At 41.0% G+C, this 24,247-nt stretch overlaps 1 protein-coding gene across 11 annotated transcripts in view; it reads left to right on the forward strand.

Annotated features, from left to right (window-relative positions):
- The window catches only part of LOC122547955 (uncharacterized), a 281,415-nt gene extending 275,186 nt beyond the window's left edge, over positions 1-6,229 (forward strand). For all 11 annotated transcript variants that reach the window (XM_087998904.1, XM_087998907.1, XM_087998903.1 and 8 more), the window contains 3 exons: positions 1,882-1,988; positions 3,230-3,350; positions 5,661-6,229. In XM_087998904.1, coding sequence (XP_087855030.1) covers positions 1,882-1,988; positions 3,230-3,350; positions 5,661-5,726 — 294 coding nt within the window. In that variant the 3' untranslated portion in view covers positions 5,727-6,229. The remainder of the gene's footprint in view (positions 1-1,881; positions 1,989-3,229; positions 3,351-5,660) is intronic.
- Positions 6,230-24,247: the final 18,018 nt, after the last annotated feature.

Here is a 24,247-nt window from a genome sequence, read left to right on the forward strand (position 1 = left end):
GATTAGATAAGATTACTTAGTGTGGAAACAGGCCCTTCGGCCCAACAAGTCCACACCGACCCGCCGAAGCGCAACCCACCCATACCTCTACATTTACCCCTTTAACCTAACACTACGGGCAATTTAGCATGGCCAATTCACCTGACCCTGCACATCTTTGGACTGTGGGAGGAAACCGGAGCACCCGGAGGAAACCCACGCAGACACAGGGAGAATGTGCAAACTCCACACAGTCAGTCGCCTGAGTTGGGAATTGAACCCGGGTCTCTGGCGCTGTGAGGCAGCAGTGCTAACCACTGCGCCACCGTGCCGCCCACTAAATGAACAAGGAACAATAGAGGCTTATCCATTTAAGAATAAATGAACTTTTTAACCATATGCAATTGACCACTGAAAAGCATTGCTGGCATCGCACTGCACTTTTGTAAATGTGGAGTTGTATTCCTTCACATTTTAATCATCATTGAGGAGAAAACAAAATTAAACTTAAGAAAGGATTTTGCCATTTTTATTTTTTACTTCCTTTGTTTCAATCATCATCTTTGTTTCAATCTCTTTTCCTCACTTTCTTCCTTTTATGGACTTCATTTTGTTTTCTGTACATTATTTGACATTTGATTAAATATTTTAATACCATAGTTTCAAGTGTGCAGGCTTGATTTTAATTTTGTGTCAGTGATTGCATTTTGAATGAGTTAAAATCCTGCCCTGCGTGTCTAGGCAAGGATTCTTTAATCTAAGTCATAGAGTTGTACAGCACAGAAGCAAACCATTCAGTACAATTGTCCATGCCAACCAGGTATCCCAATCTGACCTAGTCCCATTTGCTAGCACTTGGCCCACATCCCTCTAAACAATTCCTATTCATATATGCATCCAGATGCCTTTTAAATGTCGTAATTGTACCAGGCTCCAGCATTTCATTCCACGGTGTAAAAAAGTTACTCCTTCGGTCCCTTTTAAATCTTTTCCCTCTCACCTCAAATCTATGCCCTCTAGTTTTGGACTCCCTTACTGTGGGGAAAAAAGACCTTGGCTATTCACTCTATCCATGCCCCTCATGATTGTATAAACCTCTTTGAGGTCACTCTCAACCTCTGACACTCCAAGGAAAATAGCTCTAGCTTATTCAGCCTCTTCATGCAGCTCAAACCCTCCAACCCTGGCAACGTCCCTGTAAATCTTTTCTGCACCCTCTCAAGTTTAACAACATCTTTACTATAGTAGGGAGACAAGAATTGAATGTAGTATTTCAAAAGTGGCCTAACCAATGTCCTGTACAGCCGTGACATGTCCTCCCAACACCTACACTCGATGCACTAACCAATAAAGGCAAATGTACCAAATGTCATCTTCACTTCCCCATCTACTTGTGACCCCACCTTCAGGGAACTATGAACCTGCACACCAAGGTCTCTTTGTTTGGCAGCACTTCCCAGGACCCAATTTGTTGAAGGAAATACTGTATCTTGCCTTGTTCATACAGCTCCCAGACCAAGGATGCCATAAATAATAGTGTAAAAGTCCACAGAATTCTGTAGGCAAATGTTAAGATGATGAATGTTATTCATCTACTCTGTCAGAAAAATCTAGACCAATTCAAATACCTAAGTATGCATTTCTTGAAATCTTGACTTTGAAAACTACAAATCATTAGATCTGGAACCAAAGGCTGTAGTTTTAGCTTTCCTGCAGCTTGCCAGTATTTCCTTACTGAATTACACATTCCCTCTAATTGACGACCTCAGTCAAATCAACAATATTCATGGTGGGTATGAAAAGGAAGAAATATTCAAAGTCTGCAAAAAGGCTGCTTTGTGGAAATGTATTTTTTTGTTGTATAAATTCTGATCTTCAGGACAGTTACTTTGTTTTTGGTAGAATGAGGAAGTGTTGAAGAAATGTGCCCAAGAGTATCTTGCCCGGGTAAAGAAAGAAGAACAGCGATACCATGCTCTCAAAATCCATGCAGAGGAGAAGCTTGACAAGTAAATACTCTTTCTTCCTAATATTAGGAAAAACAAACACACAATTCTGGAAGTCCTCAGGTCAGGCAGTACTTGTGATGAGAGAAGTTAGTGGGCGGATGGAGTTCAGAAATGGGACTGGAGGTGGGTGGCCCTCTTAGGCAAACTAAAATACTCAATGAGGCCACTTGCCAAAAACGGCCTGGAATTTTCAACTTGGTGGGTAAGCCCCTCCGTTGAGGCTGAAGCCTGGCTGCTGGCTTGGAGTGGCCTCTCGAGAGCAGATTGGGGTCACTATGGGGCTCTACTTACCCCCACCTGACTGCCAAGGTCGTCATATAGTCACAGTGATGGTCAAAGGCTATTCTATACAGTAACTTCCCCTCCAAATGACAGTGTGGCTGGACTTTTGGACATAACCTTCGAATTCACCATCTCTGCATAAATTTTCCCTTTGGGTCTTGGTGCCATTATTTGTAAGTTCCAAATCACATTTCTTCCTGACAACAGGATTGGAATTCGGGAACAAAAGCTCAGCCCATTGTTTCATGTGGATAACATTATCTGCCTCTACCTGATGTGCATTGTACTCTGTGTTGGGGTAGTGCAAAACAGTTAAAACTAATAAAGGCTATTCAATTGTCTTAGCATCAATTAACATAATTGAATCCTCTTGTGTAATAGGTGGAAATGTATGAAAATATATATAATAGAGCTGACTAGATAATCACCTATCCATACATCATTACCAGCCCTTACAATGTATGACGAAGTACAAATAATGAGACATTGAGAGGTGTTGACATTCTTGCACTTCTTCTTATCTTATAAAAATATGTAAAATATTCTATGTAATCATATTGAGTATGTGATTACAGTTGAATTTTTGTATTGTCCTAACAGCAGTAATACCACAATGTTCATAAATTATGAAGTACAACTTCTAGCTTAATAACCAAGAACAAGTCTTAAATGTTAATTGCTGTTAAATCTTAAATCTTTTATACTTTACAAATTAAGTTATAATAAATTCATACTTTCTGCCTCATAACTTCAAATGAATAATGGGAATCAAATTGTATTAAACACGGGGGCACATTTTTTACTTTATACAATCCCCATTTAAACCTTTATTCTCCTTGCATTTTCTCTCCTTCTGTACTATTATTGACTTAGATTTAGTATATTGTGAACTAACACTGTTTGTTCTTAAACAAATGATGTCTACACATGCATTCAGTGAAAAATCATTTGAATTTTAGGGCTAATGCTGAGATTGCTCAAGTACGCGCCAAGTCCAAATCAGAACAGACAGCCTTTCAGGCCAGCTTGCGGAAAGAACAGATGAAAGTCGAGTCACTGGAGAGAACTTTAGAACAAAAGGTAATTAAGTGTATGTTAGGAATGAGTGCTTTTCAATAAAATCAGATACTTTCTGAATTTTTGTACAGTATTTTACTCTGTAATTTTTAATGCTGATAAACTTTCAAGATATTCCTATCTAAATTTATTCCAATTAGTTGCTGTACACATCTTCTGAGATTTATACAACAATATTGTGTTGCTAAATTTTGTTTATATTTTTGGGATTTGTCTGAAATGTATGAGTATAGTTAAATTGCACAAAGGGTATTCATTATTGGTTAAATGTGAGTATGATGAACTATTTAAATTAAGTACCCAAGCTGGACACAAGTCCTCCAGCTTGTGCTCAGTTTACATCCCAACTGTGGTTCCCACATTCCTAGCATCTGCAACATAATTTCATAATGTCCATGTTAAAGAACATTCCACATTCCATTTTAAAGCCTCTACTTTTATTGCATTGATACATTTTGCACTAACATGAGATGCTCAGCTGCTAAAGCTTTCCTTTTGGGAAATTGAAGGGTTTCGTCACTGTTCTAATTACTTAAGTGTATTTCCAAATTCACTGTTACAGAAATCACTTTGCTGCAGTGCTGAAGTTGAACAATGAACACTTTGTGTATTATGTGGTATTTTTCAAGCTGTATGTAGCTCACATGAAGTTTACTTTATAAAATCTATAAAGTTTATTCTAAAATGAGATATATGGGTAATTAACCACATTAAAGTACAAATTATTCTAATACATTGGTCTGACTGGAAAAAATGAAAATCCAGTCCTCATTGTGCACTTGTGCAAGCTTATGATTAGATAATAATATTATTTCTGCAAGTAGGTAAGGAACATCTAGTAAATGAAAGCCCAGAAAATAGGAGCAGGAGTAGGCTATTTTACCTGTTTTACCATTCAACATGAGCATGGCTGATTCTGTATCTCCAAACTATATCTCCCCTCTCTCCCCTTGACTGTTTTAGCTTCTAGAAATCTAACCATTTATTTCAGAAATTATTTATTTATTTATTTATTTCATAACGAGGTCTCCCCAGCCTTGCATGGTAGAAGATTCTATAGTTCACTATGCTCTGAGTGAAGAAATTTCTCCCAATTTCAGCCCAAAATGGCCATGTTGACTCTGTGTAAAACTATTGTTATTTTTAACTGTTCTGCCATCAGGTCCATTGGAATGGACCCCAACAATTTTTCTATTACTGATTAGTTAGATTAACTAGTCTGTAATTCCTGCTTTTTCTCCCTCCGTTACTTCTGACACCTTCCAATCTGAGACAATACCTGAATACATAGAATAATGGAAGATGACAACCAATGCATCCACTATTTGAATTCCCACCCCCTTTAGTACACTGGCCGTATAGTTTATCAGGGCTGATAGGTTTATCAGCTTTCAATCCCATTAATTTATCAAGTTTTTTTTAATATAATGATTGACTTTGTTCAATTCCTCCTTCCCGAAAGATCCTTGCTTCCCTCACATTTTGGGAAGATTTTTTTGTTTTTGTGAAGACAGCAAAATTAGTTGTTTAATTGATCTCCCATTTCCTTGTTGTCAATTATCAATTTTCCTGTTTCAGACTGTAAGGGGCCCACATTTGTCTTGACTAATCTTTTTTCTTTTACATACTCATAGAAGCTCTTATAGTGCACACTAATGTTCCTTGCAAGTTTACTCTCTTCTCAATTTTTTCCCTCTTAATCAACCTTTCAGTCTTCCTTTGCTGAATTCTAAACTGCTGTCAGTCCTCAGGTGTGCTACTTTCTCCATGTGACTCCTCTTTGAATCCTTAATTTCCTTTGTTCACCATGGTTGGACCACTTTTTCTGTTGTGTTCTTTCACCCAAAGGAACTTATAACTTTTGCAATGCATGAATTCATTCCTTAAATGATAACCTCCTGACGAAGGGCTTTTGCCAGAAACATTGATCCTCCTGCTCCTCGGATGCTGCCTGACCTGTTGTGCTTTTCCAGTGCCACATTCTTGACTCACATCCATCACAAACACCAACCATGGAACTGATTTAACATGTAGCAACAGCTGTGGGATTTCTGTTTGTGGGTGATATAGAAACAGGGCACATAAGAGCAAATAATTTTTGACCTGTTAATTGATGAACATTTAAGTTTTGAGATTTTATTGATTTTCTAAAAATATCTATGAAAAGATTAGTTTTTTTTGTGGTACTTGTATGTGTATTAATTAGGGTTGTCATTTAAAAATGACACAACTTGTGACATTGTTTTTACAATTTGTGACATCCTTGTAAGCCTGAAAAAGTGTACATTTAATTTGTTTCTTTTTTTTTTCCAGAATAAGGAAGTAGAAGAACTGACTAAAATCTGTGATGAACTGATTGCCAAAATGGGGAAGAGTTAATGTTGCCTATTTTTTTTTTTCAAAGTAGGGAAAAAATACTGAGTGCAATAAAGCCAGTGGTGCAGTAATGTTGGCTGACCTATGTTAACACTGGGGATTTCACCACATTTTCAATGCACTATATCTCTTTCCACGGAGGACTGTTTAATGTATGTAGCATACAACTGGCCCATGGAAGTTTTCTTTTACTGTCTGCTGTATTGTAGTATGGCACACAACAAATGTTATGAGTTCCTGTATCAGGGAGACTGGTTCTTTAATGATTAGATGAGATGCATTAGATATTGAGATTGATTTTTTTTTTGTTTATTTCTTTTTATGGGCCCCCCCATGTATTGTGTCTTCAAAGTTTCAACTTACTGTACATTACATTACTGCAAGCAGAGTCTTGCAAATTTTCAGTGAAGCCTTAAGAGTCTAGACTTGATCTGCATTATGGATTTATAAAAATGCATGTGTGTCAATGAAGTTCTCTATTGTAAATAAATTTTAGTTTAAAATCATAGTTGTGTCTTTTTTAATGTGGTTGAGGTTGTTGCAATTTCTACAAGGCTTTTGCTCTGATTTTGTTAGCTGTTTGTGTTGAGATATTCATAAACTGATAGATTTTCATTATGCCCTTTGGTTTCTATTCTGTTTTCCACCTTCATCTATTTCTGTGGTGGTTAATATTTTGGCACAGCACAAATGCGGCAAGAGAGAACTTACAACTCTAGAATTGAGAGTTTTGGACAGTGTGCAAACGGAGAACTGTCTCATGTGAACTCAATTGACAAGTATTAAGGAAGAAGAATCAGTCACCATATGTTCAATGACAACATTGTTTGTCTTGGAAAATATGCTACATAAAGCAATTTTTTTTGCAACAACTTTTGCAAACTATACTTCATCTAACATGAAATATGGAAAGTGGTGCCTCTGACATTTGTTTTCTACAAATGGTCCATAATGTCTGGGCCGTAGGTATAAAGATGGTTTGGTCACGTGTTGTAGAGGTGATAACCTTGGCTGGGAAAAGGTTTGGAAGCAGGAGTGACCAGTGCATGCCCTGGGATTTGTACATGCTCTGGGGTTTTCACCCAACATCTCTCCCATGTAGAAGGACAAGTGAAACAGATGCATGGGAACATCAGTACCTACAATTTCCTCTCCAAGGAACATACCATCTGAATTTGGAACTACATCGCTGTTTCTTCACTGTGACTGGGAGAAAATCCTGCAGCTTCCCTGTAATAGCATCGTGAGTGTTCCTGCACCATCCTGGACTGCAGCTTCAAGGCTCATTTAGTGATGGCCAACAGCCAGGCAGTGGCGCCTCCATCCTCTGAACGACTTAAAAGAAAATGCCGGTGCACGGATCCTGGTAGGTATCGTTCAGTTTCCATGGAAACCGCGTCTTTCGTCTCCATGGGAACGAGTATCTAAGAGCTGGCAGGAGGCGGAGCCTGTTCCAGATCCGCTCAGCAAGCGGAGTGGTGAACCTGTTAGCCGGCTCAACCAGCTGATGATGGTCCTGTCTTTACAGTCACTAATGGTGAGGGGATAAGGCGAATTATTATCCAGCGATAGCAGCATGGAGTCAGGTCTAGAAGACCACAGGGACAAATGTAGCACACTGGAGCAGCACCTTTCCGAGCCTCATCTGAGTTACCATCCCCGACCACCACCTAAAGCTCGCAACAATGCGATCAGGCGCTCAGCGTAAGTGCATGCACTGTGTTGTTGCAGTCGAGGGCGAATGGGTTCAATTCCAGCAGCTGCCTCAAGTTCTCAAAGTTTCAGTAACAAGGATTCAGTCCAGTTAATACGCAGAAATCAAAATTTCAGCAATTATGTACCGATATGAAGGGGGCACTTTATTTACAGAACAGCACTGGGTTAGTTTCCGTCGGAGAACAGTTTCCACCCACTAATTCTTAAAAAAAGAAACTTTTCTATTGTTGGCTAAAGTATAAATCCAGTTATAAACTGTGGAAGTCTTAAACTTTATGGTTGGAGGTGGATGCTGGAGGCTACCCAACAAACCAAGTCATTGTTCCTCTTGGTGATACAATTCCATATTTCCATTGTACAAAATATAAAGGACTTTCCAGAATCAGGTGTAGAGAAAACTTTGACATTAAGAAGGCTGAGTTATCAGCATGGACTGCTGCTTGAAGTGTTCTTTGAATTTGGATTTGGTCAACTTGATTTAGGTGTTCAGCAGTGGCATGTTTTGTGGCCAGCATGATTCATTATTAAATAGTCAATTTCACCGAAATAACTGCTTTTGATCTTTCTCATAATTTATTAACATGACATTTATAGCATCAATTAGATTTCAATGTAACCTCATTTGACTGGCAGTGTGAATGCCTCACTTTGAGGCCATATGAAATGTATGCCAGATGAAAACCCCAGAGGAGATTAAACTTTAGGAAAGCTTTGTTCTTCAGATAAAGGGGGTTTGCATTCTCTTGTACATTCTGATTTTCTTTTAAAGCAATTATACCACATATCTTCAGTTCTATATTTAATTATATTGAAAATTACAGCATTAAATTTTGTACAAAGTAAACTTAGCCCCATTAACAGCCTAAAATGCATAAGCATTGCTTAAAAGATGTGTGCTGAGGACAGAATTCTTTTCAAATCCTTCTTTTTGTCCTTTTAACATTTATGATTATATCACCAAAAGGAATGATTACTTAAATTGAATTGAATTGAATTGAATTTTGAATTGAATTGAATTTTGTACAACACAAGTTAAATTTAATTCATTAGTTTAGTGTCTGTTAAGATCACAATGGCTGTTGCAATATTTTCACATTGTGAGTTTCAATTTTAAAAAGTGAGCAAAGAATATTCTCCAACTCATTTTGAAATAAATAAAGAGCAAGTTAATCTATTCACTTCCCAATTGTGGCTGAGTGTGAAACGTGAAAATATAGTTCCATTCAAAATCTGGTTTGTCATGTGCTGGTACAGGTTCTGAGGAGAAACAAAACTGAACAGAAAGCGAGCAGTGGCAGGAACACAAATCAGGTTGACATATTTTGAAGTTATAATTATCGAAAAAATGTGGAAATCTGGATTTCTGCAAAAACAGAAATGAACCTGACTGAACTTTAGTTTTGAGTGGAGGACTCCTAACTGGACACTGATTCATGTGACTTAATATGTTTTGGTTTTAATTTTAATCCCCTTTCTAAAATTCTTTTATAAACATGTGTATAAAGTCTCACAAATCTCTCGGGTTGAATGTCAGTGTAATCCTGCTTTGAACTTGAGTTTGGTGCATAAATTAAATTGATGCAACCAAAAAGGGAGTTTGGAAACACATCACAGACTCTTTGAAAATTATTTTTTTCTCCTTATGGACTGAATGCAAAGATAAGCAGTAAAACAAATGCAAAGTTTAATAAAGTAAGTCTTAAATGAATTCTTTACCAGCCGTTAGGAGATTGTATTATCAACATAAGGACATGGATAGGGTAAATAAACGAGGCCTTTTCCCCATGGTGGGGGAGTCCAGAACTAGAGGGCATAGGTTTAAGGTGAGGTGGGAAAAATTAAAAGGGACCTAAGGGACAACGTTTTTGTGCAGAGGGTGGTGCGTGTATGGAACTAGCTGCCAGAGGAAGTGTTGGAGGCTGGTACAATTACAACACTTAAAAGGCATTTGGATGGGTATGTGAATAGGGAATGTTTAAGGGGATATGGGCTAAATGCTCACAAATGCAACTCGATTTATTTAAGATATCTGGTCACATGAATGAGTTGATTGAAGGGTCTATTTCCTTGCTGTATATCTCTATGCCTCTGAGATTCCTTTATAATAATCGGTGTTTGATCAATTAGGAGTTGTTATATTTTCAAACAATTCTGCCATGAAATGCAATGATTTTTGAAAAATGCCTGAATTTTTATATTAAATTTAATTTCACCAAGTAATAAAATGAGGAATGGCTATATAGTTAGAAGCCAGGGTGATACTTGGCTTAAAAGGGAACTCTCAGGTGGTGGTGTTACCACTTATCTGCTGCCCTGTCCTTCTAGGTGGTAGAGGTTGCAGATTTGGAAGGTACTGATAAAGAAGCCTTGGTGAAGTGCTGCAGTGTAACTTGTGGATGGTATATGCTGCAACTGTGCATTGATGGTGAAGGGAGTGAATGTTGAATGGGGTGTCAGTCAAATGGGCTACATTACCCTGGATGGTACCAAACATCTGAGGTATTGTTGAGCTACAAACATTCCAAGTGATTAGCAAGGATTCCATCACATTCTTAACACCTGCCTAGTAGATGACGGACAGACGTTGGGAAGGTAGAGATGAGTTACTTGCTGCAAAATTACTAGCCTCTGGCCTGCTTTTGTAGATACAGGATTTATATGGCTGGTGCAATTCAGCAACTGGTCAGTGGTAATACCCGGATTCAGTGATAATAATATAACTAAATATCAGGGAGAGATGGATAGATGGTTTGTTGAAGATGGTCATTGCTTGATGCTTATGTACTTATCTGTCCAAGGCGAAAGTGAGAACTGTGGGAAATTAGAGTTGAGTGTGGTGCTGGAAAAGTACAGCAGGTCAGGCAGCATCCGAGGAGCAGGAAAATCGACATTTTGGGCAAAAGCCCTTCAGGAATGAGGCTGGGAGTCTCTGGGGTAGAGAGATAAATGGGAGGGGTGGTGGGTCTGGGGGGAAGGTAGCGGATAGTGCAATTGGTGGATGGAAGTGGGGGTAATGTTGATAGGTCAGAGGGGAGGGTTGAGTGGATAGGTGGAAAGGAAGATGGACAGGTCATGAGGGCGGTGCTGAGCTGGAAGTTTGAAACTGGGATAAAGTGGGGGGAAGGGAAAATGAGGAAACTGGTGAAATCCACATTGATGCCATGGAGTTGGAGGTGGAAGATGAGGCATTCTTCCTCCAGCGTCGGGTGATAAGGGAGTGACGATGGAGAGGTGCAGCACCTCCATGTCATTGACAGAGTGGGAGGGGGAGTTGAAGTGTTCGGCCCTGGGGCAGTGAGGTTGGTTGGTGCAGGTGTCCCGGAGATATTCTGAGAAGGTGTCCAGTCTCATTGCATATGATGGATGTGGAAGGCTCCTTTGGGGCCTTGGACAGAGGTGAGGGGGGAGTTTTGGGCTCAGGTTTTGCAATCCCTGAGGTGGTAGGGGGAGGGTGGCTTGTTCGGGGGCATAGACCTGATGAGTTAGTCGCAGAGGGAACGGTCTTTACGGAATGTGGATAGGAGTGGGGAGAGAAATATACCTCTGGTGGTGGGGTCCATTTGTATGTGTCGGAAATGGCAAAGGATGATGTGATGTATACGGAGGTTAGTGGGGTGGGGAGGCTGGTGAGAACAGGGGGCGTTCTTTCCTTGTTGCAGTTGGAAGGGTGGGGTTCGAAGTCAGAGGTGCAGGAAGTGGATGAAATGTGCTGGTGGGCATCATCAACCACGTGGGAGGGGAAATTGCAGTCTTTAAAGAAGGAGGCCGTCTGCTGTGTTCTGTGGTGGAACTGGTCCTCCTGGGCACAGTTGCGGTGGAGGCAGAGGAATTGGGAATAAGGGATAGCATTTTTGCAGGAGGCAGGTGGGAGGAGGTGTAATCCAGGAAGCTGTGGTGAGTCAGTGGGTTAGTAGAAAATGTCAGTGTTGAGTCGATCACGTTGATGGAAATGGAGAGGTCCAGGAAGGGGAGGGAGGTGGTCCAGGTATATTTAAGTCAGGGTGGAATGTGATGGTGAAGTTGATGAACTGTTCAACCTCCTCGTGGGAGCACAAGGTGGCACTGATGCAGTCAGCAGTGCCACACTCTCGATTTATCAGCCCAAGTCTGGATGGTGTCCTGCTGCTTATCCACGAGCCTCTTCAATATCTGAGGAGTCACATGTGGTACAAAACATTTACAGTCATCAGCAACCACCCTCTCTTCTGATCTTAGCTGGAGAGAAGGTCATTGATGAAGCAGCTGAAGATATATGGGCCTAGGATACTGCCCTGAGGAACTCCTACTATATTGTCCTGAGATTATGATGTTAACATAAGAATAATATAATTGTACTGATGTCCATTCTGGTTTTATTTATTGATCAACATTAATTCCTGCCAGGTTTCAATAATTCACTCTTTATCATCCAAAATTATATATTACTGTTCTTCTTGTTACAGAGCATTACTGAAAGTCCCTTATATAGCACTATCAGATTATATGCAGAAAAATCCATTCCAAATTCTGAATAAGGTAAGTATTTGTACTTTATTTAAAGGTTGCAGAAAGTTTTGTCTGCAGTTGAAACAGTTACATTTATGACATTTAATTTAATTTGAAAGATCATATTCTTAACTGGGCAAGTTTTGTAATTAATCCAACAAGTGTCAGGCTATTTCGTACATATTCCTGAAATGTGTAATGTTTTATAATAGTTTATTATTTGAATATTTTCATATAGTGACATATCTGAGTTTGCAGTATGAAAACAGTTTCCATCGGTAGCTTCCTATCAACTAATCCTTGTCAGTTCTGAGGAATGAAAGAGCTTTTTCTGAAGATGAGGAAATCAAAGGTGAAAGTAAGAACAGTGTTTAGTTTATTAACAACTGGAAAAAAAAATCATTGCCATTTGAGGGTGAAAGCCTGGACAGCTGGATGCTTAACAAAGCAGCTCTAAATGGGGAAAACGACTGAAATCATTGAATTCCTACAGTGTGGAAAGAGCTCATTTGGCCCATCATGTCCATACCAACCGACCCAGACGCCCACCCTATCTGACACTTTAAGGGCAATTTAGCATGACCATTCCACCAAACCTGCACACATTTGGACTGTGAAACAAAACCAGAGCATCCACAGGAAACCCATGTAAAATAACTCCACAGAGGCCAGTATCACATCATCAAGTCACCCTTTGTTAACACATGGAGAGTCTTTGACACTGATCCAGCTCCTCCCTCAAAGCTAGCTCTCAGAGTGAACAGAATGTCTGACATTTGTATTCTTTTATTTAATTTTCTTTGTGTGCAGATGTGAGACATAGTGAAAGACACAAGGTGTACAAATCTTCATTCAATTTCCACCACCAGGAAGAAAGGAAACATCCAAGTGGTCAGTGACAAGCAGTGCCCTTCTTAGAGGGCAATGCTGTGTGATTAAACAGTGAAGGGGAGGGCAGGAATTAAATCAAAATAGAGTTGGAGGGGAAAATAATACACTCCACTCCCTGCGACACCCACCTCTCCCTGAACAGCTCAAGGGTATTGGTAGACACCATGTGCTCCTTCTCCAGAGACACCTGGGCCCTAACGTAACCACAGAAGAGGGGCAGGCAATCTGCCCTAACCACCCCGACATTTGTATTCTCATTTTTTTCTTTTTTTGTTCTGACAATCCTGACTTTCTAAACTTTTTTTTTCTTTTTTATATTACCCCCACGCTACCGCCTAACTGCGGTAGTGCTTATTTTTCCCCCAGCACCCATGTTGTGTGTGTGCAGGTGTGAGACACAGTGAAAGACACAAGGTGCACGAATCTTTATTCAGTTTCCACCACCAGGAAGAAAGGAAACACCCAAGTGGCCAGTGACAAGCAGTGCCCTTCACATTAAAGGGCAATGCAGTGTGATCAAACAGTGAAGGGGAGGGCAGGGATTAAATCAAAATAGAGTTAGATTAGATTCTCTACAGTGTGGAAACGGGCCCTTTGGCCCAACAAGTCGACACCGCCCCTCCAAAGAAAAACCCACCCAAACCCATTCCCCTACCCTAAATTTACCCCTGACTAATACACCTAACACTATGGGCAATTTAGCATGGCCAATTCACCTGATCTGCACATATTTTGGATTGTGGGAAGAAACCGGAGCACCCGGAGGAAACCCATGCAGACACAGGGAGAATGTGCAAACTCCATACAGACAGGTGGGAATTGAACCCAGGACCCTGGTGCTGTGAGGCAGCAGTGCTAACCAGAGTTGGAGGGGGAAATAATACACTCCACTCCCTGCAGTGCCCACCTCTCCCTAAACAGCTCAAGGGTCTTGGTGGACACCGCATGCTCCTTCTCCAGAGACACCTGGGCTATGACGTAACTGCAGAAGAGGGGCAGGCAATCTGCCCTAACCACCCTGACATTTGTGTTTTTTTCCTCTGACACTCCTGTTTATTTACTTTTTTTTCTGTTTTTTTTCTTTTTTTTCCTATTACCAGCACACTACCCCTAACTGTGGTAGTGCTTATTTTTCCCAGCACCCATGTTGTGTGTGTGTGCAGGTGTGAGACACAGTGAGAGACACAAGGTGCACGAATCTTTATTCAGTTTCCACCACCAGGAAGAAAAGAAAAACACCCAAATGGCCAGTGACAAGCAGTGCCCTTCACATCAAAGGGCAATGCTGTGTGATCAAATAGTGAAGAGAAGGGCAGGGATTAAATCAAAATAGAATTGGACGGGGAAATAGTGCACTCCACTCTGAGGTGCCCACCTCCCCCAAACAACTCCAGGGTGTTGGTGGACAGTGCGTGCTCCTTTTCCAGAGACACCCGGGCTTTAACATTACCACGGAAGAGGGCCAGGCAGTTGACCCTAATGACCCCCTCCACAGCCCACTGCCTGGACCGAACATTCGTATTCTTTTTTTTTCTATTTTTTGGAGAGTCCTGATTTGTTTTTTTTTCCTTTTTTTTACCCCCACACTACCGACATTCATATTCTTATCTGTCAGCCAGGTCTCCCTGATTGGAGCCGATTAGCAGCCCCAATCAGGGAACTCATTCTATGTTCACCTGACTGATCTCATTGCAATCACTATACCATCCTGACATGGGGAGAACATGCAAACTCCACACAAACGGTCACTCAAGGCTGGAATCAAACTTGGTTCCTTGATATAGTATGGCAGCAATACTAACCACTGTGCCACTATTCAGGGAAAATACCAATCTAAGTAGTTTGGAAGATGGAAAGGGATCGTTAGCAGTGATAAGGAAGTGTTTAGAGGTATGTTAGTCAGCAATATAGACCCCCATAACAAAAATGAAAAGGGAGAATGCAAAGTTAACGCAGTAGCTACATATATGTGTAGGAAGTGTTCTTTTGCAGGGAGTGGTTTTAACAGGAGAGAAGGATAGTAAATTTAAAGGAGAAATCACAAAGGACTTAGAGACAGAATCCAAAATCACATGGTAGTAGAGTTGGTCTTTCAAAAGGTATGATGCTATCTCAATGAGAAATGGCGGTTGGAGCTTGTTGTGAGTGGAACATCAGAAAAATGCACAGTCCTGCCTTTTGCATAGCTTTTTGGAATTTTAAACACTACCTCTGCAGGAAATGCAATCTGTTTGATCAGCTTGAGTGTGGGTTTTGGAGCTTGAGCTGGAGGCACCACAGTACATCCCGAAGGCTGGGAGTTTTGTTGATAATGTGGTCATCCTCCAGCCTAAGAAGTTGTGGTCAGAATGGGTGAGAATCAACAAGAAAAAAGGAGGCACACAGATACTCAGAAAGGGACAAGAGTGCATCGTACTCGAGAACAGATTTTCTGTCTTGTTAAATGATGAGAGTGATGGAACTGCTGGGGAGTGCAGCTAGAGCACAGCTGCACAAGGGAGAAGCCGAAAGAAAGGGAGAACAACAGTGATAGGAAACTCAATAATGAGGTTGATAAAATTCTAAAGGCTTTGAGGGGTGGAATTTTTAAAATGTATCCAGGAGAGCCTTTTAAGCCAGCATATACAGGAAAAAGTGTGGTCCTGGACCTAATTGCAGGGATCGGAACTGGACAGATGGTAGATATGTCAGTGGAGAAGCATTTCATTGATAGTGACCTTAACTAGTAAGATTTAAGTCAATTATGCAAAAGGACAAAGATGGACCAGAACTAAAGGTCTGGATTGGGGCAAGGTAGATTTTAATGATATAAGACAAGATCTGGACAAAGTGAACTGGGAAGCAGCTACTTGCAGAAAAATGTACACCAGAACAATGTGAGTTATCCAAAGGAGTCAGAGTGAGCGTGCGTGATCAATATGATCCCATAATGGTGAAGGGTGAGGCCAACAAGTCCAGTGAACATGGGTGTTGAGGAACTCACAGGATTAGATAAGGGAGAAACAGGCTTTTACCAGAAACTGAGGGCCTTAGAAGAGTAGAGAGTGCAGGAAGTTACTTAAAGTAGGAATTAGGAGAGCAAAGAAGTAACGTTAAAAAACATTGGTGGGTAACATTAAGGAAAAGCCTCAAGGTAGTTTATAAGTATATTAGGGACAAATGCATAATCAGGAAAAAAATTAAGACTCATTACGGACCAAAGGAGCAATCTGTGTATGGAACCTGTAGAACCTGGGTAGCTGAGGTTTTTAAATGAGTGCTTTGCATCTGTGTGGAAATGAGTACTGCAGATGCTGGAGTTATCAGAGTCAAGAGTGTGGTGTTGGAAAAGATAATTTTTATCTCTCCACCCCCGAGGCTCCTAGCCTCATTCCTGATAAAGGGCTTATGCCCCAAACATCCATTTTCCTGCTTCTCTGATGCTGCCTGACCTGCTATGCTTTTCCAGCACAATACTCTGCTCTGTGTTCACTGCAGAGAAAGTTAATGTAGGTAGAGATATCAGAGACAGAAATTGTGAAATGCACTAACTAAATAGCATAGTGAGAGAGGAGGTATTAGCAGTTTTAGGGGAAAACGGATAAAAAGCCAAACCCAGATGAGGTGTATTGCTGGTTGCTGTGGGAGACAAGGGAGATTATAGTGTCTCTGACATTAAACTTCAAATCCTCTTTGGCTACAAGAGGAAACCCAGAGGTTTGGAAATCAGCTAATACGCAGCATTATTTAGGAAGGATAGTAGGGATAAACTTGGAAAGTACAGGCCAGTCAGTCTAATATCTCATGTAGGGAAACTATTGGGAAAAAACTCTGAGGGGCAGAATCAATCTCCTCCTGGAAAGGCAAGGTTTAATCAAGGATCGTCAAAATCATTTTGAAAGGAGGGAGATCATGTCTAACAAATTTGATTGAACTTTTGAGGAGGTGAGTAGGTGTGTCGATGAGGATATTGCAGTTGATGTAGCCTACGTGAACGTCAGTAAGATTTTTCACAAGGTCTTTCATGGTTAGGAAGCTAAGAACCCATGGTATCCAGGGCATTTTGCCAAATTGGATCTAAAATTAACTTAGTAGCAATGGTCAAAGGGTGCTTTTGTGACTGGAAGTCTATGTCCAGTGATGTACAACAGTACAACAGGGATTTTTGTAGTGTACGTTAATGATGTCGACATGGATGTAGGGGGCATGATCAGTAAGTTTGCAGATGACAGGAAAATTGGTGGTGTGGTAACTAGCAAGGTGGAAAACCTTACAGGACAATACAGATGGTCAGTCAGATGTGTTAAACTAGTAGCAAATGACCTTTAATCCTGAAAGGTGAGAGGTGATGCATTTGGGGAGGACTAACAAGGCAAGGGAGCGCATCTTGAATGGTAGAACCAAGGAAGTACAGGGGATCAGAGGGACTTTGATGTGCATGTCCATAGATCCTTGAAAGCAGCAGGACAGGTGGATAAGGTGGTTAAAAAGGCATATGGGATACTTGCCTTTATTAATCAAGGCATTGAATATAGAACAAGGACATTATGATTGAGTTGTATATAATATCAGTTTGGCCACAGCTGCAGTATTGTGTGCGGTTTTGGTCACCACACTGAAGGAGGGGTGTGATCACACTGGAGAGGGTGCAGAGGAGATTGACCAAGATATTACCTAAGCTGGCATTCATGCAGATTTTTGGGGGGGAACAGGGAAATCTAGTTAAGAGACAATATGTTAGGATATAGGTTTCAGTTAAAGCTAGGATCTCCATGCAATTAGCCATAAGAAGTTTGCCATTGAGAAAATAGCCTTGTCTGTGAGTGAGTCGAAATGTGGGAATGAAATGTAGAGAAAGGGAATGATTGTTTATCCGCTGCCAGGACTCTTGGGCCAGTGATGGATATGCTGAGCTGGTGTGAAGATGATTAGTTTGGCTGGTTACCAATGGGTGAGTAAATATATTGTTAAGAAGGAGAAGGTGCTTGTAAAGAGCCAGAGGCAAACTTTCAAGGGCCTGATACAGAATGGCAGGAGTTACATAAGGGGAATTCAGACCTGGGAAGGCAGCTAAATAATCGAAAGAGCATCAGGAAATGAGAAATTTGGGATTAAAAGCTTGGTTCAAAATTCCTGAGAGTACAGAAATTAAATGAAGCACGACTCATTAATAGAGAGTGAAACAGATGAGAAATTATCAGACAGGGTCTGAAACAATAAAATCAAAAAATTGATTACTGTTTGGTGAGGTGGCTAAAGTTCACATGCAAATGGATAAAATGATTTTAACTTACATGGGTAGAGCGCAAACTTAGGATCGGCATTTGCTGGTGAGAAACAGAAGTCGGATGGCCAATCGTATCAAAGTGTCCAAATTTCAAGGTGAAGGTTATTTGGTGGGATGGAGCTTATCTGTTATCATGGATGCAGCACAGAGCATCCACAAGTTTGTCATGGTTTAGTGGTAATTGTGGACTGTCAGTGAATCCAAGATTTACTGAGCAGAATATGAATAAATGTGTTGCAGAAGGTTATCCATTATAACATTGTACAGTTATCAAAGGTCAAGGAAGAGTGAAGAATCCACCATGGATCAGCCAAGAGTGATCCAGAGATTCACTGGAGGTTTATAATGTTGAGGAGAAAGTGAGGTCTGCAGATGCTGGAGATCAAAGTTGAAACTTTATTGCTGGAACAGCACAGCAGGTCAGGCAGCATCCAGGGAACAGGAGATTCGACGTTTCGGGCACAGGCCTGTTGAACCTGACATTACCAATGTGTACCAGCAGAGGAACAAGGATCACTGGAAGGTGTGAAAAACACTGAGCAAATGTAACTAATTACTGGAAGCTAAAGCAGGGTGAAGGGGAAATGCATACCAGTGCAGACACAGGAAATAGTCAAAGAAATAACTGGACCAATGTGAGAACAGCATCAGAAATCTGAGGAGCTGGTACAGTCCAACACTTCAATCATTTGAGCAAAGTAGACTTCAACAGAGACAGGAAGAAATCATTTGGCAGGATGGATGTCTAATCTAGATCTATATGGAAACAAGCTAAGATAGATCAAAGTGAGAGTGAATGTCCCAACAGAAGAATGAAAGATTTAAATTTAGATCTGTACAACCACCAGACATCTTAAAACACTGTTATACCAATTAAGTATTTGTTTTTGGAAATGTAGACGCTATCATAATGTAGGAAACACAGCAATCAATTTTCATACAAGAAACTCCTAGAAATAACAATGTGATATGACCAACTTATCTCCTTTTGGTGATGTTGATTGAGAGATGGAATTTTCCCAGGATACTAGGGATCGTTCCTTTTCCAATCAGCATCATTTGTACTTTCTCATCCACTTCAGCAGGCAGATGGGGCCTTAGTTTGACATCTCGTCCAAAATAGGCAGGTCTGACATGTACTATTTTCTCAGGACAGCACTGTCATGTGCACCTGATTTTATGCTCAAGTCTTGAACCCAGAGCCAGAGTGCTACCAACCAAACCATTGCTGACACTCGAACAGGGAACCTAAATAAGTTGTGATTATGTAGAGAACAGCTTTCAGGAGAAAGCAATGACTAAGGTTGCGATCCCAATACAGCCTGGAAACCAATGGAGAAACAGAAATTTACCCAGGAGAAAACAAATGTCTTCCACTACTTAACACAAGTAACACTGAGAAATACTGAATTACATTTCTGATGTTCACAACAATAGCAGGAGGAGGATGGGCTTTCTGCTTGAACCAGTTACCTTGCACTTGGAGAACATACATTATGATGAGATAATAAATATATCTTGTGACAATATAAATTTGCTGAGCAGAATCATGACAACAGAGGTACATAGTGAAATCAACCAGACCATTGTTGGCATGTAAGTATGCAGACTTCCTATCCTGACTATAAGACCATAAGACATAGGAGTTGAAGTAAGGCCATTCGGCCCATCGAGTCCACTCCGCCATTCAATCATGGCTGATGCGCATTTCAGCTCCACTTACCAGCGTTCTCCCCGTAGCCCTTAATTCCTCTAGACAACAAGAATCTATCAATCTCGGCCTTGAAGACATTTAGCGTCCCGGCTTCCACTGCACTCTGTGGCAATGAATTCCACAGGCCCACCACTCTCTGGCTGAAGAAATGTCTCCGCATTTCTGTTCTGAAATGACCCCCTCTAATTCTAAGGCTGTGTCCACGGGTCCTAGTCTCCTCGTCTAACTGAAACAATTTCCTAGCATCCACCTTTTCCAAGCCATGTATTATTTTGTACGTCTCTATTAAGTCTTCCCTTAATCTTCTAAACTCCAACGAATACAATCCCAGTATCCTCAGCCGTTCCTCATATGTTAGACCTGTCATTCCAGGGATCATCCGTGTGAATCTCCGCTGGACACGTTCCAGTGCCAGTATGTCCTTCCTGAGGTGTGGGGACCAAAACTGGACACAGTACTCCAAATGGGGCCTAACCAGAGCTTTATACAGTCTTAGTAGTACATCTCTGCTTTTATATTCCAACCCTCTTGAGATAAGAGACAACATTGCATTCGCTTTCTTAATCACGGACTCAACCTGCATGTTTACCTTTAGAGAATCCTCGACTAGCACTCCCAGATCCCTTTGTGCTTTGGCTTTATTAATTTTCTCACCATTTAGAAAGTAGTCTATGCTTTTATTCTTTTTGCCAAAGTGCAAGACCTCGCACTTGCTCACGTTAAATTCCATCAGCCAAATCCTGGACCACTCTCCCAACCTGTCTAGATCCTTCTGTAGCCTCCCCACTTCCTCAGTACTACCTGCCTGTCCACCTAACTTCGTATCATCGGCAAACTTTGCTAGAATGCCCCCGGTTCCCTCATCCAAATCATTAATATATAATGCGAACAGCTGTGGCCCCAGCACCGAACCCTGCGGGACACCGCTCGTCACCGGCTGCCATTCTGAAAAAGAACCTTTTATCCCAACTCTCTGCCTTCTGTTAGACAGTCAATCCATCCCAGCAGCTCACCTCGAACACCATGGGCCCTCACCTTGCTCAGCAGCCTCCCGTGTGGCACCTTATCAAAGGCCTTTTGAAAGTCTAGATAGACCACATCCACTGGGTTTCCCTGGTCTAACCTACTTGTTACCTCTTCAAAAAATTCCAACAGGTTTGTCAGGCATGACCTCCCTTTACTAAATCCATGTTGACTTGTTCTAATCAGACTCTGCTCTTCCAAGAATTTAGAAACCTCATCCTTAATGATGGACTGTGTAACTGCTGGTAATGTTTTTTAGTATGATCATAGTAAAATTCCAGTCAACACATTTAATGCATATTCTCTACCTATTTTGGAAAATAGTGGATTGCCATGATTCAGGTCTCCATCTGCAAGGTGATGTTGTTGCATTTCTTCATCTCTCTCTGTCCCATGGGCTTAGATTTTACAGTTGAAACCTGTAAATTTCCTTGTTGCAGTTTCTCCTCTGAAGACCCTGCAAATTCTGAAGTCTTAGAGCCACTTTTAAACCTTTTTTTCTCGTATCTATATTAATTTGTCTTGCTCAGTGTCCCATCTCTAATCTTCAACAGGAACTTCAGTGGCTCACTTTTGAAAACCGTGTTTAGTGGCACCGAACATTTAATAGTCAATTTAGAAAATAAAACCTGTTTAAGGAAGCAGGGAGAACGGGGAAGGTTCAAAATCAAATAAAACGGGGGAAGGAAGAGAGGAATGAGGAAAGTGGAAGAGGATGCAGTCTTAAAGGGGAGGCAAGAGGTTGTGAAGAAACAAGGGAAAAATGAAAGCAATATTCTTTCTAACTTCTCATTGCTGTCCAAGGCTTGTTTGATGCCACCCATGTGCACCTCTTTGGGGGAATGTTGTTTGTGGGCAATCTGTTTGCTTCTTGGACAGTACATGATGGATCACTCAGTGGTCATGCACAGCTTAGTAGAAACATTCAAAGAAGGAAATAACGACAAATAGCATGGCAGTAGCTTGCAGCAGCAACTCCACTACTTGATGTCATTATCTGGATTCCACCTATCCACTAGTATTTGTATTGTCTTATAATTTCTTTTACATCTGTGAAATAAAGAATCTAATAACAAATGACAGGTGTCAATTTTATCTACAATCCTTGTTCTGAAGCTTCAGGATGTTATTTCATTGATGCTGACAGTCCTCTTGAACTGGGGAAATCGGCCATTCCTTACAAGCCAGTGTCAGCAAGGGAAGTCAGTGTTCTGAAGCATCATACTGGACTCATACTTAACTCTGTTTCTCTCTGCACAGATGCTGCCAGACCTACTGATTTTTTCCAGTACTTTGTGTTTTTATTCCAGATTTGCAACATTCACAGTATTTTGATTTCAATTCCTTTTAGCATGTACTTAGAGTTCAACAAAATATTGGAACTGCTGGTCCAAAAGTTTTGTTTTCTTTCTTAACCAAGTCAAATTTGTTAGTTCCAATTATATTCACATTTCAGATTTATTATTTTGCAATTTTGTGTTTAGATAGCATCCTGCCGACAAAGATGAATACTTTTCCTTTCCTATATATCTAGGTTGCACTTCCTGAAAAAGTACGTATACAAGCTGGGGCTACTAATCGTTGTCAGATAGCAAAGCATTTGGGTTCTGATTTGCTCGGAAGAGCACAGGCTAGAAGAGCAGTTCAGATGTGCTTCAATGAGACATTACAAAGAATATTGACAGGTGAGACAGCTTTTACGTAAAAATCTCAAATATAGACATTAGGTGCAGGAGTAGGCCATTCTGCCCTTCGAACCTGCACCACAAATATATTTGTAATTTGAGAGATCATGAAAGGTGTTAGCTATCCTAAATCTTTTAATTATAAAATTGCTGCTAAAAACACAGACTGTGCTGGTTCTTTGAAAGAACTTTGCGGTTAGTCTTTCCCTTTATCCCATAGCTCTGCAAATATTTCTTTTATGTATCTATTTGCTTCCTTTTTTAATATTAGCTCATTTTCAATGTTGTACTCACTAAAATTTGTAGCATCTCAGATGAGGACCATGTGTGTACTTGCTTTGTAAGTGCAGTTTATATTTGCTGTAAAGTCCTAGTTCTAAAATTTCTTACTCAATGCCACTAAAATTTCTTGCCCAATTTATAGATTAGATTACTTACAGTGTGGAAACAGGCCCTTCGGCCCAACAAGTCCACACCGACCTGCAACCCACCCATACCCCTTCAGCTAACACTACGGATAATTTAGCATGGCCAATTCACCTAACCGGCACATCTTTGGACTGTGGGAGGAAACCGGAGCACCCGGAGGAAACCCACGTAGACACTGGGAGAATGTGCAAACTCCACACAGTGGGTTGCCTGAGGCGGGAATTGAACCCGGATCTCTGGCGCTGTGAGGCAGCAGTGCTAACCACTGTGCCACCATGCTGCCCTCTAAATCCATTTATAAAATTGCATCTTTCCACCACCATGTCATTGCCAGTGGTAGAAGCCATGTCTGTTTTGAACCCAATTGAATCATTTAAGTTGCCAATAGGCATCTCTCACTGGCTCCATTGGCATTCCACCAGTGGTTGGAGGACATACCATTTTGTGTGGAGTGTGCCAGATAAATCTTGATGATCTCCCAGTTGCCTCTGGTGGCATGTCCACCTTTTCAGGCACTCTTTCAGCGATGGAGGATTCACCCCGCCAAACACATGGGAACTGCTGCCTTTCCTCAGCAGTTTGACCACCACCCTGCTATCCCCCAAAACCAGTGTGGCCCTCAACTAGAACGAGAATTCACAGTTTTAAGCTATAGGGTGAAAGATTTAAAACAGAGATAGGAAGAATTGCTTCTGTCAAAGGGTCATGAATCTGCGGAATGTACTACCACAGAGTGCAGTTGATACAGAAAAGCTGAATAAATTTAAAGAAGGGAGAGACAGATTTATAATTACTGATTGGTTTAAGTGTTATGAGAAGCAGGCAGGAAAGTGGAGTTGAGGTCGAGTTGAGAACAGCCATGATCATGTTAAATATTGCAGCAGGCTTGACGGCCTGAATTGCCTACTCCTTCTCCTCGTTCTTATATTCTCATCCTCCAGCTATAGTCCAAGCGGGGGCCACTGCTGGTGGTGGCGCAGTTGAAGCTGTTGAAATGTGAATGCTTGGATTAGACCAGCAGTTCTTAGGAGTGAGCTGAAAGTCTGAATAGGAATGGAGCCCCAGCGGCAGCCATGTCATAGGCTACTGCTAGCAAAACACAGTCCCAGATCTAACTGTCTGCCCAAGTGGACTTCCCCTTGGGCAGCAGAATTTTTATTGCCTAAATAAAATGAATCGTAAACCTTTGAAACTGTTTCTCAAAGCTAATGAGATATGTGAATTCCTGTACCACAGCATCCATTTTGACAGCCGCAGTGTAGAACAATGGAAAGGCTCTTCAATGTAAAATATTTAACAGAGTCATAGAGATGTA

Source organism: Chiloscyllium plagiosum, unplaced genomic scaffold, assembly GCF_037043375.1.
Source record: "Chiloscyllium plagiosum isolate Xiang-an unplaced genomic scaffold, Cpla_swu_hap1 HiC_scaffold_22, whole genome shotgun sequence".
Taxonomy (NCBI): Eukaryota; Metazoa; Chordata; class Chondrichthyes; order Orectolobiformes; family Hemiscylliidae; genus Chiloscyllium; species Chiloscyllium plagiosum.